We start from the raw sequence: 17831 nt of genomic DNA, 5'->3' as shown, positions 1-17831 counted from the left end.
GTCTTGCTTGCATACAGAATAATGTCCAAGCTCTAGCATACATAAAATTGTAACACTTTGTTTGCTGCTAAAGCAAGCTACATCAGAATACAAATATAATTTCAACGTTTTTTGGTTTTGTTTTTTGTGAAATTGCTAAGCTCAGTCTCTCTCTTCCAAGTAAGTTTTAAGCATGCGAAACACTGACATTTCTTCATGTGTGATTAGACACATTATTTCTGATCACCACGTTATACACAGCAGAGATTTTCTACCTGAAGAGCTTGCTTTTGCGAAAGTGCTCCCTGAATGTGTGTTGCTCAACATCAAAAGCAGCACACTTTCGACGAAGACTGGACACCTCGACAGCCTGCAGTGGTGCCACCTGCTGCTTGACCAACACTGCCTGCTTTTTCACATTGTCCCACTTGTCTGGCAGCTCCTGCAGACAGACAGACAGATGCAGAGATAGATACAGAGAGGGGGAGAAAAGCGAGGAGGGCAGGATTGACAGATGATGGATTGCCAGGAGGAAGTGCATGAAACAGAGATTTAAAAAAGCAAAGAAAAAGGAAGAAAAATTGCTCTGTCTCAGTTGGAGAAAACAGACTAAACAATCTGGGCTTGAAAATAATAGGAGATGACTGAACATCACTCCTTACCTCTAACTGTTTGTAAACCACATCGGGCAGCTCCTGCTCATACTCCTTCAGAAGAGCGATGGTTTGCTGCAGAGGCTCAAACATGGTGTCTGTAGTATTCTGTCTTTCCTTAACAGCCAGCAGGTTACCCATGACCTCCACCAGGCCATCGTAATCACCCTCCTCCACCTGCTGGCTCAACCCAGCCTGAACCACAGTGATAAACTTCTCCAAGTCTAACAGACTGGAGACAGGACAGGGGAATAGGATTTTAATGAGCCACCAGTTTCAAACATCAGCATTTCTATTTTAGTTTACACTGATATCTATCTTATAGGGCTGCCACGATTAGTCAACTAGTCACGATTACGTCGACGGCTAATTTAATAGTCGACGCGTCGTTTGAAGCTTTGTAAGATCACAAAAGACGCGGGAATAAGTAGTAGGATTTAAGAGTGTAATAACGGACTGAAACAGAAGATGGCAGCACTGCATGTACAAGGATGCCAGCTGCCGTTAAACCCCGAAGAAGAAGAAGTAGCTCTGTCCCAGAATTCATAGCGCAGCCCAGCTCAGTTTCCAACAATGGCGGCAGCTAGTTCGTTTTAATATTACTCTTATTATTCTTTCTGGGTCACAAAATAAACGTTTAACATGTTTTCACGCGAGAATGTAGCTGTGTAAACCTCAAATATCTGCTCAGTTTATCAAGACACCACATATTTTCAAAAGCGCTCCGACGTTTTCGGAGACGTCTGTTACCCACTAGCTCGATAGCTAGCCGGGGGCTAGGCTAACTAGAGCCTTGAGAACACCGGACTCCCGGCAAATCGTTTTCAAACCCACTGCAGTCTTTCGCTACTCAGGTTAAACACGATATATAAGCCACTTAGATAACTTAAAAATGTTATTGTTTGGCTTTTTTTTAGTATTTTATTTGTTCCTGAGTAAATCGGTTTGGCTGAGATTAAAGTTATAGTTTTTACACAGCTGAATAAACATCAAGCAGACAACTGATTATCAGAAGTGTGAGATGCTCGAGAATTTACTCCGGTGTCCTGTTATATTTTAGATAGCAAGGAGTTTATTAAACTTCACCGAAACAATCTGCAAATTTCATTAAAATTTAATAAACTATCATCTTGTCTTTATTTTTAGTTAGCACATACCTTAAACACTTAAAGCTGTAAGCTAATAGTTATATAAGCGCAGATGCTGCTGGTGCAATAAGCTGTATGTCCAATGGATGATGATCTGATTAGTCGACTAATCGCAAAAATAATCGGTGACTAGTCGACTATCAAAATAATCGTTTGTGGCAGCCCTACTATCTTATCTTGAGCCATAAGCTAGTAAAACAAGTCCTGTTATATTAGTCTGTCTATCTGGATTGGACACTGTGTTGTATTTTATCATATTTATTGAAAATGCTAATTTGGGAGCACGGTGGCGCTGTTGTTTGCGCTGTTGCCTCACAGCAAGAAGGTCCTGGGTTCGACTTCACCATATGGCCGGGGCCTAGTTTTGAGGAGTTTTCATGTTCTCCTTGTGTTTGTGTGGGTTCTCCCCGGGTACTCCAGCTTCCACCCACAGTCCAGACATACAGTTAGTGGCACTGGCTATCTGTCTCTCTGTGTTAGTCATGTGACACACTAGTCACCTGTGCAGGGTGTACCCTGCCTCTCACCCTACGGTAGCTGGGATAGGCTCCAGGCTTCCCCTGATAAGGATAAGTGGAAGAGAATGGATGGAAGCTAAAATTGTAACTCTTTTCTTTGTTTGGGTGCCATACCTGTTGGTAACAAGGTCAACGAGGTGCTGTTTGAACATGTAGCTCCACTTTTTGATTATGTTGAGCAAGGCACTCTTCATGCTACGGCCATCCACCCTCATCCACCTGAGGAACACATGCACCGGCTCCAGAGCCTGCACCTCTTCATATATCTTCTCATAACTACAGGACAAAGACAAACCGATGGCAGTTTAGCAAAAACAAGCGTTTATGCTCAACTGAAAACAAAACCTTAATCCAAATTTTAGATGAATTGCTTTAAGATATGACTTAAAAATGTCCTCAGATGAAAATGTAACATACACCACATTCCTCTTGAGTAATGCCTACCTGTTAACCTGCTCTCTAAAGTTCCCCAGACTTGGTGGACTCTCAGAGACACTATTGTCAGGATAAATCTCCATCTCCTGGTTGGTGAGAATCTGGCCGTACAAAAGGAACTGACGCATAAACTCCTTCCTGTCTTCCACATACAGGTAGCTGTAACGCTCCAGAGAGTTGCGAAACTCGCAGCACGTTGCCATGGCCGCCTGGATCCGCTCCATGATGAGATTACGCATGTCTGCCAGGTCAGCCATGTCCTCCATGTCAGCCTGAGTGAAAAATGTCCAGATTAAATCTTAATGTGACCAGCTACATGTGTTGGAGTTGCATGAAACTAGTTGTACCTGGTAGTTTGGAGAGGGGCTATGCTGGGCGAGGCGTGGCACCAGTGAAGAAATTCCAAACACATCATTGATGAGGCCTTCCACCAGCTCAAACAAACTTTCTCTAGTCCCAACCTCCAGAGAGGGAGTGAACACCATGTCAGGAACCCTCAGATCCAGCTGAGCCTCAAACAGGGGGGCAACGACAGCTCTTTGGTCTGAAGTGAAAGGAAATGCAACACACATTTTATGATTTGAACAAGTGTTAAGATGCTACTATAAGGCTTGTGAGCACCGTTTTATAGCTCTACCTGGTGCAGAACACTGCCACTTGAGATGTTATTATAAAAGCTCCATGTTGATCCATTTATTGGCTCCTTGTAAGGTTTTTATAGATACATTTTACACTTCCCCTGTTTGGAATTATTCCAAAACATATCACACACTTCATGACTCTGTATGTGGTCGTGCCCACAAGCAGATTGGGCTCTCGTGGATTTTTCAGGCTGTTTTTTTCTTGCCGTTTGAGCTCTGAGTTAATAAATACTCAACCTTTGAAAATCAGAGTTGGCCCAATCTTTTAAATCAAATAATATAACATTAACATTATCCTGTATATGAATACTTTTACATTTTTATGGCCTCTAATTTTATAATCCAGTTGGATGTTTTTGAGGATGTTTTTACTTTTTATTTGAATTGCTTTTGATTTATTGTTTGTGTTTCAGTTTATTATTGAATTATAAAAGAGACTGCACTGTGAACATTACCTACCATATAAAACTTCCTCCAAGGTTTAAATGTGACTTCTGTTCTTTGGTCAAATAAAAAACTGAAACCTAAATGATTGATGAATGATGGCAGCACGGTGGCACGGTGGTTAGCACTGTTGCCGCACAGCAAGAAGGTCCTGAGTTCAATTCCACCATCAGGCCGGGGTCTTTCTGTGTGGAGTTTGCATGTTCTCCCCGTGTTTGCGTGGGTTCCCTCCGGGTACTCCGGCTTCCTCCCACCGTCCAAAGACATGCAGCTTGTGGGGATAGGTTAATTGGATAATCCAAATTGTCACTAGGTATGAATGTGAGTGCGAATGGTTGTCTGTCCCTGTGTGTTGGCCCTGCGACAGACTGGCGACCTGTCCAGGGTGTACCCCGCCTCTCGCCCTATGACAGCTGGGATAGGCTCCAGCGCCCCCCGCGACCCTGAAAAGGATAAGCGGAAGCGAATGGATGGATGAACCTAAATGATAGTTAACCTAACTGGCTTATTCCTTATTACTATTTATTCAAGCTTAGCTTTAAAATAAGTTTACTGTATATTAATGGAAGAACCGAACACTTGACCATCACAGTATAACACCTCCATGAATGCTTATGCAAGAAGGATTGGTGTGTCTCCCAGCACAGTCTCAACAGTGTGGAGAAGATCTCAGAACATGGGCATCAACCTAGCAGCAGTGCCAGCATGTGCTTCTTTGTGCAAGGATGAACAGGAGGCGCACTGGCAGAGCCTTACAAAACTTATAACGGGCTCCTCATTTGCACGTTTCAGACCAAAGTGTCAGAAACTGAGTCCATGATGTTGGCGTGAGGGCTCAACATCCCAACGTGTGAGCTGGTGTTCACCAGATAACAGCAGTATCTCTTCACAGATGATGTTGCGCGCCACATAACATTTGCCACAACCTCTATACCCTCTTTCACATCTGTCACGTGTGCTTTGCGTAAAACTATTTCTTAAGTCTACTAGTTCTAAGCAGTAAACCTATATAATCATTCAAAATGTTTCGACATTCAAGGAGCTTTGATATTTTGAAATATGCCTGCCAGCCTTTTTTGCTACTTATCCATGTCCAGGTCACAAGGGTAGCAGTCTAAGCACAGACTCTATTACGCAGCTCTATTCAGAGTCCTTCATGCTATCGCTAAGGGCCACCGGCCTCGAGGAAGCTCATTTCTGATGCTTGTATCCGTGACCTCATTCTTTCAGTAGTAACTACTCAGAACTGATTCCAGTTTCAAGACTGGATCCAGAATGAAATGTTTAGATGTATTTAGTGTTGTGTGGTATTTTTCAGATCTCAGAAATCCAGAACAATAATAACACAATAACTCATTCAAATGTTGTTGTTAAGCAACATTTGGCGGTTACATGGACATACTCAATAAACACATGCACCGTCTTCTCGTCTGCTAAACAAACCGTCAGAGTTAGACTAAGTGCATTCAACATATATTATAATATCGAGGGATGCAACGATACCAATTTTTTCAAACCGATACGATACCGATACTTGGATCTGAGTACTTGCCGATACAGAGTACAAAAAACGATACTTCTACCACACACACACACAAATACAATTAATTGGAACACAGGTTTTATTATATTTCCTGCCGATAAAAAATAAAATCTTAATAAAAATGACCACAAAAAAATTTCAAGTGAGAAATAAGCACTTCTGTTAAATTATTGCCTCCACATTGTAATTTTACAAAATATCACTGAACTATTGGCACTGTCCCGAGCTTTCAGAATAATAAATAAACACTTCTGTTTGGAATAAAATAAATACAAATTAGGTTTGCGAATAAAATAAACGTTTAAATTATTGCAGAGTGTCCATATTGTAAACAAACAAACAAAATAATTATTATTAAATAAATAATAAAATGTAAAAAATTATAAAATAAATAATAAATAAAATAATAGTTGGCCCCCTAGTGGCCAATCTAAAAAACTACAACAGAAATGACAAGCCACCCTCTGATTAATGAAATAAGTTGGTATCGGTTCGTGGTATCGGTTAACTTTTACGAGTATGAGTACACACACATTTTACAGTATCGGCCCCGATACCGATACCAGTATCGGTATCGGTGCATCCCTAATAATATCATTTTAGTTTTGTGGTTTAGCTTTTTTCTAAAGTTCAATTTATTTGTAATTAATTACAATATAATGAAAACAGAATCAACAACTTCCGTTCCATCCTGATACATGTTGATGTTCATATTTAAGTGAATGAGATTTGACACTGGGTTCTTATTGGCGTTCTAATTCAGCGCTTAATTTTAAAAGGACCTAATAAAGTTGAAAGGACTGAGCCTGCTCAACTGCCCCCTCATCACTGATATCTCAATGAGAATTTGTCACTATAAGCTTTTCATTTGATCAGCTTATGATGTAAAAATTGGGATTAGCGTTGCTTTAAAACTCTCGCTCTGCTTTTCCTTTTATTTTAATGGACACTTGTGGTTCTTACATTAAACAAGACACTGCATTAAGGAAAGAACAGCTTAATCCCAGAGCTTTTAGATGCTGGACCTACTGTTATCGTAGCTGCCCCTGGGTCACATCATTTATTTAAGAATTTTCCAAATCATAAAAGAGTTTTTGAAGCCAAACAAGGAGAGGGAAGGGAAAAGACGAAGAAGCGGAACAAGGAGTAGAAGGTTTGGTCACAGTAGCATTCTGGCAGCAATCCATCACGTATTGAACCACATCCCAGTCCATCTAAACTGGCTGACAAAACTCCTGCCAGCTAACAAGTCCAGAATTATTTTATATCCACAGCCAATAGAGGCGGACACCCAATTGACATCAAAAGCCCAGAGGACGTGTTGCTAAGAAGCTGTCCAATTCAGTGCTGGCTGAAGGGTGCTGTTGGATCAGAGTACTGAGAAGCGCTGCATTTTTTTCATATTAATTTCAGGATTGCCAGCAACATTCTGGCTTTGAGACAGCAAGTAGTAACACCCTCAACATGACTGAGACACAACAAACAGTAAATAAGTACTTATTTTGTGTTTTCTTCCTTATTTAGAGTATTATTTGTTCATGAAAATCATACCAGTGTTATCGAGGAAAAACCTGAGAGAGCACTCGATGCTGTTGAAGAAGCCATCTATGATCGTGTCATCGATGTACTCCACATAGGCCTTCCACTCCTCAGAGGACGGCTCAGCTTTGAACAGCGCCCGATTGCACTAAGAGACGTAACAGAGTGTGACACTCAAAACGAATCACCATCTTTACCGCATTTGAAAAGTCCTGCAGAAATGAAGTTCAAATCCTAAATCGCTGACTCCATTAAAACTGCTTAAAATGATGAAATGTGAGTGAAACTTAAAGCCCATCTGACATTTCACATAACAATGAGCAAAGCACCTTAACTAGGAAGTGGATTTTTTCCCCGGAAGACCGAATCAGACTGTAAAATCTGTCGAGCCTCTCAGTCCTGTCCTCCAAACTGAGCAGAGCGTCTTTTTTCCCCTCCTTCCTGTCAAATATGGGGGTGGACCAGGACCTCATGCAGCTCAGAATCTCCTCCACGTTGTCTTTGGCCCTCTGGAGCCGACTTTCCAGGTCACACACCAGGTCTCGCACCTCCTGGATATACTCCCAAACACCTGAAAGAGGTTAAAAGGTCAAATATGTTAAAAAAAATGTTTCAATATCATTCTTTGATGTCCATCCATCCATCCATCCATTTGCTTCCGCTTATCCTTTTCAGGGTCGCGGGGGGCGCTGGAGCCTATCCCAGCTGTCATAGGGCGAGAGGGGGGGTACACCCTGGACAGGTCGCCAGTCTGTCGCAGGGCCAACACACAGGGACAGACAACCATTCGCACTCACATTCACACCTAGTGGCAATTTGGATTATCCAATTAACCTATCCCCACAAGCTGCATGTCTTTGGACGGTGGGAGGAAGCCGGAGTACCCGGAGGGAACCCACGCAAACTCGGGGAGAACATGCAAACTCCACACAGAAAGACCCCGGCCTGATGGTGGAATTGAACTCACGACCTTCTTGCTGTGCGGCAACAGTGCTAACCACTGTGCCACCGTGCTGCCCCATTCTTTGATGATGTTTTGAATAAAATAAGTAAATATTTAGCATCGATTTTGTTGTTTCTTTGGGTTTTATGTGATAATATTCTCCATTGCAGAGTTTAAGAGTAACATAAATCAGCTGATTCCAGGATGTAGAGACACAACACAGGGATATGCAAAAAAGAAATTAAGCATCTGGGATTTTTTTCTATTTACAAGATATTTTTAACCATAAGCTACTACATGAGATACTCACATAAGAATTAATACCAACAAAATTAGCAGTGGATTAGAGAGTCCTCTGCAACAGTAACAGACCGGCACACAGCTCTTCCATGAGAATGTTGAGATTTCACTAAAGCTCCAGTTTCAGCAGCTTTTCAGCATTAAACTGGTTGGTGCTGTTTAATTATCAGCAATTACCTGACAGCTGCACGGACCACATTTACATTATCATTAAGGTAGCAGTAATAATAAACAGAGGGCTTCTCTACTTACATTGCTTCCCCCACAGCCCACATCTAGATATGCAGCAGGAAACTGATGGACAGGTGGATGGATGGATAAATCAAACCTAAAGTTGAGGCTGTATTAAAATATCCGCACTAAGGCACAGGTATAATCAGCATATGATTTTCCCTGCTGATTGACAGGCAGCTCCCAGCTGTGGGTGTCTTAAAAAGGTTTGACAGAATCTAAGCTCCAAACCACACTACCAGATTTTGCCAGTATTTAACAAAATACATATTCAGTGTCTGTAAAAGTCTGTAAATATACTGAAAATGAAAACTGAAGTTCAAAGGTTGTATGATTTGTATGATCCTTTCATATAAATGTGGTTCATCCTTTGGTTGAACACAGATACAAAAGGTTTTCTTACAAACATGACTTTGTCCAGCTAAAACAATACAGAGTGTTTGATATAAAGAAAAACTTACTGATGCACCCCAAAGAGATTTTAGCGAGCTCCAAAAGAGAAAGTCTGCTTTCTAATGTCATAATGAGACTATTTTCTAATATTAACTGTTTTTTAAACTTGGAATTGCCTTACTAAAGTGCAAAATACATCTTGTTTATTCAAACTTCTGTCATAACTAGGGATGGGTACCGGTATCTGGTGCCATGATGGCACCGGTTCTGACATAAACGGTAGTAACCAGACCGAAAAGCAGCGCACATTTCGGTGCTTTATATCGGTGCTATTTTTTCCTGAGCTGTGATACACTTTGAATTCTAGCCAATCATTTTACGTTTCCGAGGATAGTAGGCGGGTCCATGTACGTACGTTCTTTTAGAGCAGAGCTACAGATTAAAAATGCCCAAGGCGAAGCGGTCAAAGTCTGGCTGTACTTCACAGCAAAAGATGCAAACTCAGCAGTTGCAACAAGTGCTTTAAGCTGATACTGTGATACTGTCAAAGGAGGTAACACCTCAAATCCGATGAAACACCTGGCGACGCATAGCGTTTTTTTTAAAAGCCGAGAAATGCGCCGTATTTGATAGCTTGCTGCGAGACCTCACACCGTGCACATCTACTGCGGGTGTGGTGCCTGTTATCGGACCCGGAGTTAGCAACATCCCCCAAAAACCCGAAGAGGAGAGTCCTGGCCCCTAGCCCTGCCAGTGTAGCAGAAATGATGACGGATGATGATGGCAGCAGCAGCCGTTCTTCTCTGCGTGAGTAGCTTCATGTTGTTCGTGTGTAATTTACGTTGAGTAGGCTAACCACGTTATTACATTAATGCATGTAAGGTGAACTAGCAAACATCATCATAGCCACATGCGGCTGTCTTCTTGTTTGATGGCAGATACTCCCTTCACCCTGGCCAAAAAGGCTAAAATGACCAAAGAAAAAGTGGAAAACAGTTAAACATGAGAGGTTTTTGGACAAAGTTTGTGTTTTTTCCATTGTTTAAGCACTGCTTCCAGCCAAGAGTGATACCATATATGCCCCATAGCTGCAGAAAAGGCTAACATTGTTATCTTTTTACAAAAACACTGCTGAACATGAGAGGTTTTTGGACCAATTTTGTGTTCTCCATTCTTTAAGCACCGGTTTGAGCACTGGCACCGTTTCAAAAGTACCGGTTTGGCACCGGTATCGGATAAAACCTAAACGATACCCATCCCTAGTCATAACTGTCTCATTGTCTTTACTGTATGCAGTGATCAGGCTTAGTACAATTACTCCTGCTACTGCTCTGAGCCAAAGAAAATGTCCAAGGATACAGAAGGAATTGTGGGCCACCACAGGCAGTTATGGGTCCATATATTACCTGCTTTCACTAAAGTCTAATCTAAGAAGTACTGCACACAGCTGTCCATACTCAGCTCACGACTGAATCTCATGACTTACTACACCACACCGTTGTGATTGCATTTTGTGATTTTGTGATTGTATACAGATCTTCGATACCTTTTTCATCTAACAATCAGCCCCAAATGTATTCTGTGGCTTGACATAACAAGCCCTAGCATGCAGTCGGAGTCATAAATAAACAGTGTTGGGAAGGTTACTTTTAAAATGTATTCCATTACAGAATACAGAATACATGCCCCAAAATGTATTCTGTAACGTATTCTGTTACGTTACTCAATGAGAGTAACGTATTCTGAATACTTTGGATTACTTAATATATTATCATGCTGTTTACAACTACGTGAATGTACTATTGCTGTGATTTATTACTGTTACTGAAGGTCCGCGACTCCGTAGTAAAGGGACCTCTGGCTAATACGGTGGGTTCTGTGTCGGGCTCGTAGCCAAAAAATAGCTTTACTTTGTTGTGTGGGTCAACTTTGCTAGCGAGAGACAGAGAGAGGCGCTGAAAGGCTGCTCCAACGGAACTTATTTTTTCGGAGGAAAACACGAACACGGTGTACAGTCGAGTCTTAATAGCTTACTTACAACTGGCTCGCTCACAGACACATAACGTGTATGGCAGTCCATTCTCCCTGCAGCACGGACTACACTGCCTATGATGCTACATTCTTTAGAGCTATACCTGTAGCATTCTGCCTATTAGCTTAGCACAACAACAACAAAAAGGCCTCTCTCACCCAGGAAACACGCAGAGAGAGTGTGTCACCCTGTAACCATGGCAACCGTAACGCTGCCACCTGGAACAAGAGAACGTAGCTGTCAAACAAAACCCAAACAGTCCTGACCCGCCACAATATGAAACAGGGAAGTACCACCGTGTAATCCATTTATTTCAACAAAGTAACTGTATTCTAAATACCACCTTTTTAAACGGTAACTGTAACGGAATACAGTTACTCATATTTTGTATTTTAAATACGTAACGGCGGTACATGTATTCTGTTACTCCCCAACACTGTAAATAACTAACTTCAAGACACAAGAATAAGGAGTCGTGCAACAGATGACCTGATCTAAACAGCTACATGAATAGAGACAAGACAGTGAGTTCTACCTTAAAAACTAAGGAACTGGTGCTGCTGTAAAAGCAATTTGTGCTCACAACAATTACAGTTAAATTTAAATATTTTTCTCTTCGCAGTGGGTTAACTTAATTAAAAAAAAATCTCACTGCATGAGGTTTGAAAGTATCCTTCCTTTCAGATCCTAAGGGCTTTGATAAGTACTGTATACTCATTTTCTTTTTTAATTGATTTTTGTAGTTGCACTTCTGAATTAAATATTACCTGAATGAAACTAGAGACTCATTTTTAAGCTGACTTCTGCATTTAAAATAAAAACTAATAAGGGTAACTAACGAATTTCAGCATTTTGTAGTTTTCTCTTTGTGGCTCTGTGGTTGCAAGAACATTTTAATGAGATTTTTAAAAACTCCACGACCTCTGCATGGCACAAAAGTGCATTTGACCTGTAAATAAATGCAGAAAAAGGCTTAACTTTTAACAAAAGTAGCCCTTCCTGCTTTTCAGGACATACAGTGTAAGGTTATATATCATCACATTCTTTAACTGTACGTCCCAAAGAATATGATTAAAAAAAGGTGCTGCTATAAAATAATGAATTCACTTCGTGTCACCGAAGCATTTAATGACTGCCTTTCTTATCAGAGTTTGACCTGTTAGGTCTGGTATAATTAAGCAAGTCTGACAAATCTGTATGATTAATTTATCTTATTCAGTTTATATACATGTATTCAGGGAGCTAAAAGGAAGCCATTCGCTTAGACAGAGGAAATCTCATGTGCACGCTCTGTGCCCTCAAAATGCAGAAGCCAAAAGAAGCTCATGAAAGTTTCATAAGAACGAACAGGGAGTCACATTTATAGCATCCTGGTTGTCAAAAATACTGCTATATTTCCTGAGAACTTTACTGGCTTTTACCAGAAGTATCAGTCAGGGAGAAACAATCACTTTTGAACTTTTAAAGAAAATATCCTTAGAGGAGCTTATTCTGTACATATGGATTTTTAAGAAGTTGTACTCAGTCATTTTAATAAGGCAGGGTTTGTTTTCTGTAAAATACAATTAAATGCCAGCAGGACAGTTAGAACACATACATGCAATAGGGCTGGGCTTTATCATAGCGTTCACGGTAATACCGGTGTAATTTTGGGCAACGATAAGAAAATGAAATATCGCGATAGAATATGGGTAAAACGCGCATGCGCAGTGCCGCACATGGCGGAATGAGAAGAGTGAAAGCAGATCGTTAAATGAAACGGATGAACCAGAACTGGTTTGTAAAAATGCTGCAGCTTCAGTGGTGGAACTGGTTTAGCTTTCATCTGTCAGATACACAACAAAGCACTATTTTTGGTAGAGCATGCTAGCGGGCCGTCGTTATTACCCTGTTGTTTGGAAAATACGGCACACTTAAAATCAATCCTTTGATTTTTCTGAAAATCGACAGTGCCCCTTATAATCCCGTGTGCCTTATGTATGAATTTGGTTGTGTTTACTGACCTCGAAACGATTTTATGTACACGGCGCTCAAAAATCTGTCAAATGTTTTAGTTTGACTTTGCTAAGCTACGAAGCCGCACCGCTTGATGGATTGTCGGAGCATTACGGCTATCGTAGGCAGGAGCCTCGCGGAGTGATACGTACTGCGCTTCAACATAATATTACCGTATTGTGTGTGTATAACCTCTTTTTAAGTTTTGTGGATATTATACATGGTTATGCTGAGGATATGTCGGCCAATTTCCACTGGAAATGCCTTTTGGTTAAACTGTCAGCAAGGAATTTGCACTGTTACATTTTTATATAACTTTAATGCACATAAAACAGCTGCTTGTTTAAGTGAAAATACATTGATGGTTTTTTTTGCACTAATAAAGTTGTGGAGTTGTAAAGTATTTTGTCCAGTGTCAATTACATCATCAGTTATATTGTTATCGCAAATTTTCAAATGTATATCGTGATAAATATTTTTGGTCATATCGCCCTGCTCTACATGCAATGCTCCAGTAGAGTAGAAAAGCACAATATAAGAACAGTCTGTTTTCCATTTATTTAAACTGGACTCTTAACTCTTTGCTGATGGTGTCTTTTTGAGCATCTATCTCAGATTATCAGACTAATATTACAGATGTGTGTAATAGAAACCATTCAAGAGGCTTATGTTTCAGTTTTGGTGGTAATAATAATAATAATTCTGTTATTTAGCACTAAATGTGTCCTTCTTTTAGACTTCTATGGGCCAAGCAGAGAATAAATCCTATTGTTGTCAGACTTGGGACAGTCACTTTGTCACTTTTCAAAATGTATTCACACAGATACATTTGTCATTGAATAATCCTGCCTGGGTCAACCACACAGATGACAAATGTACGTCTCATGATGTAAACATGAGTTTCGGGACCTATGCGCGCACACACACACACACACACACACACACACACACGGTGTATGGTCTGCAGAGGAACTGTAACTTTGTCCCCAAACACCTTCGAGTGCATTGGCTCGTACCGTCAACAGTCTCTCATTTGTGCTACAATCCTCAGGGAATCCTGAAGTTGAAGAAACCCGCAACGTGCCTGCCTGCTCTGAGTCAGTCAAAGCTAATCAATGATTAAAACCCTCTCCTATTCTTATTTCATGCGCTTTTCAAAAAGCAAAGCCTCTCTGTTCCCGTTGCGTGTCAGAGCACACTGCTCTGCTCTGGAAATGGCACAGAGGGCCACGACGGGAGGAACGAGGAAAGCATGTTTATCTCATCATCTGTGAATATTCATAGAAATGATAACTGCCTGATCACTCTGCATTGCTGTTTGTAATCATGCATCTACTGTAAAACAGCAAACATTGAGTCAGGGTCATATTTTTAGGACACAAAATATTTCTGTTATTTTTGCTGTTTAATATATTCAGTTTGCAGTCCTGTGACTTACAGTCAGGACGTTCAGCTTTGGTTCACGGGGTTAAAAACATTCATCTCTGACAAATTCTGTCTGCTATTTTAATATATTTAATTGGAAAATTCAATTTCATGAGTGTGTGTGTGTGTGTGTGTGTGTGTGTGTGTGTGTCTTCATAAAATTAGCAGGTGCATAGAGATGATTCAGAGCGAAACTCTTTTGCTGCAAAAGTAAAGCAATTTCATTGTCATCGGTCTGAGCTGTGGGCAACTCAAGAGCACAGATACATAAAATGCCTGACTATCCACAGAGGCACTAATGAATAGCCAGATATACTCAACATACAGCTCTTTACAAAATACCTGCCTCCCTTGTGTTCCCTGTGTCTCCATGTCTGTGTCAGGTATTTTAGGTTTACCTGTTTTATTTCTTATTTATTTATATATTTCTTATTCATTATTATTATTATCTTGGTAGTGTCCTGTCTCTTGTGTTTTGTATTTAGTTTTCCTTTTTTTATCTTTTAAAAAGCTCTGAGCACAAGATCCACAGAGTGGACCATCCCCTCACCGACCGACCACAGTATGTGAGGACTCAGGGCTGTGTGTCGGTCTGGGTCGTCTGCAGTACGGGGGCCCCTCAGGGAACGGTTCTGGCTCCGTTCCTCTTCACCATCTAAACTGCAGACTTCTCCCACAGCTCCACCCAGTGCTTCCTGCAGAAGTGCTCTGATGACTCTGCAATAGTCGGCCTCATCACTGATGGGGACGACAAGGAGTACAGAGGACTGACCCAAGACTTTGTGGACTGGTGCCAGCTGAACTACCTCCAAATCAACACTAATAAAACCAAGGAGCTGGTGGTAGACTTCCGCAGGCACAAACATCCTCCACTGCAACCACTGAACATCCAAGGTATGGACAGTGAGGCTGTAGACAGCTACAGGTGTTCATCTGAACAACAAACTGGACTGGACTCACAATTCAGACGCCCTATACAGGAAAGGTCAGAGCAGGCTGTACCTGCTGCGGAGACTCAGGTCGTTTGGAGTGAAGGGCCCACTCCTGAAGACTTGTAATGACTCTGTGCTGGCCTCAGCCATCTTTTATGGTGTGGTCTGCTGGGGTGGCAGCATCTCTGCTGGGGACAGGAAGAGACTGAACAGGTTGATCCGAAGGGCCAGCTCTGTTCTAGGATGCCCCCTGAACCCAGTGGACGTGGTGAGTGACAGGAGAATGGTGGCTAAGCTGTCATCCCTGTTGGACAACATCTCCCACCCCATGCAGGAGACTCTGACAGCACTGAGCAGCTCCTTCAGTGGCAGCTGCACCCACGATGTGGGACGGAGAGATTTCGCAGGTCTTTCCTCCCCTCTGCTGTCAGACTCCACAACAAAGACTTTTGCAGCTGATCAAACACACACAAACCCACACATGTGCAATAAGACCAACTGCAATACTCCTTTCTGACAAAGTTGTATTTTTACTCAGTTGTATATAGAATTTGTATTCTATTTTTATCCTATTGTATATTTTATTCTATTTTATTCTACTGTATATAGTATTTCATTTTATTCTGTACAGTTGTGTACAGTATATTATTCGTATTGTATTCTAATTTTTGCTATATAACTTTTGCACTGTCCACTTTCTGCTGTAACAAAACAAATTTCCCACGTGTGGGAGTAATAAAGGTGATCTTATCTTATCTCATCTTAGAGGCTGGGGTCTACCACACCAGATGATGACCCTGAAAAAGGCCACAAGCTGAAACGTGTTGGTCAGTTAATAAAGTTGTTCCTCTTTACTTTTAAGTGTTGCTGGAGCCCCTGCGTTGTGAGTTTCTCATCCTCTCCATGCACCTTGGAAGTAGGTGAAGTTGTGCCAGAAAATATTTGCTGCGGTCTACCACACCCGGCAAGACCCCAGGTGCAGGCTGTGTAAAGATGCCCCGGAGTCAATCCAGCACATGACAGCAGGGTGCAAGATGCTAGCAGGCTGGGCATACATGGAACGCCATAACCAAGTGGTCGGCATAATATACAGGAACATCTGTGCCGAGTACGGACTGGAAGTCCCGAGGTCAAAATAGAATACAACCCCCCCAGGATGGTTGAGAATGATGGAGCTAAAATTCTGTGGGACTTCCAGACACTGATGGACAAACTGGTGATGGTTAACCTCCAATAAAGTGGTGGTGGACAAACAGTGGACGATGGCCACAGTGATAGATGTTGACATATCAGGAAGAAGGAGCATGAGAACCTCAAGAAATACCAAAGACTGAGAGAGGCACTCAGGAAGATGTAGAGGGTGAAGGCAAAACTTCTTTCAAGTATGCTAAATTATGAGGCATTTGGTCAATTCGCAAAGCCAAATTGTAATAGATCGTTAACATGACCCCACGCTACATCTCTAAAACATTTTATCTTATAATTCATTTAAAACTTTTCATTTAAAATTAATTCAGACAGGATGATGATACACAAGTACCCAAAACAAAAACTACCTAAAAACATAACCGCTTTGGCGGTGGTAATAAATTATTTACAGGTCTTTATAAACAGAATAAAGGAAATATCACACGGCAAGAATTAATATCACTGCTTAGCAATCAAGATGTGAACACAGTGTAAATTATTAAAGTCTGTGCGCAGGCATAGTAACCAACCTGGCAACCACACTGTCAACAAAATCAAGGAAAGCACTGCTTGCCAAGAGTAACACCAGCATAACTACAAATGTATATGAAGTGAATCAAGTGACTTTGGACAGAGCTGAGCCCCTGCTCTTCGGTTAACTCTATAAAATGCTGTGTTCCCCTCAGGAATCTCATTCCTCATTTACTGCCATTGTTTCCACTCCACGCTAAATACAGAGTATGTTGTTAAGATGAGGAATAAAAACCCCTTTTTAATACCTGAATTATATTAAATGTACTTGAAAACACAGTTTCTCCATCAGAAACGTACATGCTGTTTTTTTGTTTTGTTTTTGAACAAGTCAGATGGAAATATTTGACTACCTTTGTGCTTAATTTTCAATAAATTTCAGCAGCAATCAGCCTGAGATATTATATAACACTGAGTACTGCATTGTTTCTCTTTTGTTTTGTTTGAACAAAGCAAAGAGCTGTGATTGGTCAGCACCGGCTTAAATACAAAGAAATCTGCTGCTTTTCTTTAAAACATAAATAAAAACATTGCCACTTCACAATATTTCTACACATTTGTCTTCTGGGCAGAGATGGGCAGTAATGCGTTACTGTAATCTGATTACCTTTTTTAGGTAACGAGTAAAGTAAGGGATTACTATTCCAAAAACGGTAATTAGATTACCGTTACTTTCCCGTAGGAACGCTGCGTTACTGCGTTACTAAAACCGTGATTTTTTTTGCCAGAATGTCTCATGACAGTGACGTAAGCGAGTGTGACATTCGTGACAACAGCTGTGTGCAGATCAACAATGGATAATATATGGAGTGCAGAGAGAGTATGAGCGTTTAAAGCGTGGAAGTACTGACCTTACTTTGAGTTTGATTCCATAAAAAGTGACAAAAACATTAGCGTCTGTTGTGCATGTGGAAGAAAACTTCTTTTTACACCAAAAAACCCCTAAACTTCCAAGCAAGCA

General features: G+C 41.1%; 1 protein-coding gene across 2 annotated transcripts in view; it reads right to left on the bottom strand.

Moving 5' to 3' along the window:
* Positions 1–17831, bottom strand: part of dnah9 (dynein, axonemal, heavy chain 9) — a 223534-nt gene that overhangs the window by 182274 nt on the left and 23429 nt on the right. For both annotated transcript variants that reach the window (XM_085171014.1, XM_085171015.1), the window contains 7 exons: positions 7230–7471; positions 6913–7048; positions 3081–3277; positions 2743–3005; positions 2413–2574; positions 642–864; positions 255–421 (listed from right to left, as the gene is read on the bottom strand). In XM_085171014.1, coding sequence (XP_085027140.1) covers positions 255–421; positions 642–864; positions 2413–2574; positions 2743–3005; positions 3081–3277; positions 6913–7048; positions 7230–7471 — 1390 coding nt within the window. The remainder of the gene's footprint in view (positions 1–254; positions 422–641; positions 865–2412; positions 2575–2742; positions 3006–3080; positions 3278–6912; positions 7049–7229; positions 7472–17831) is intronic.

This window comes from Neolamprologus multifasciatus, chromosome 8 (genome assembly GCF_963576455.1).
Source record: "Neolamprologus multifasciatus chromosome 8, fNeoMul1.2, whole genome shotgun sequence".
Lineage (NCBI taxonomy): Eukaryota > Metazoa > Chordata > Actinopteri > Cichliformes > Cichlidae > Neolamprologus > Neolamprologus multifasciatus.
This window is presented reverse-complemented; position numbering and strand designations above follow the sequence as displayed.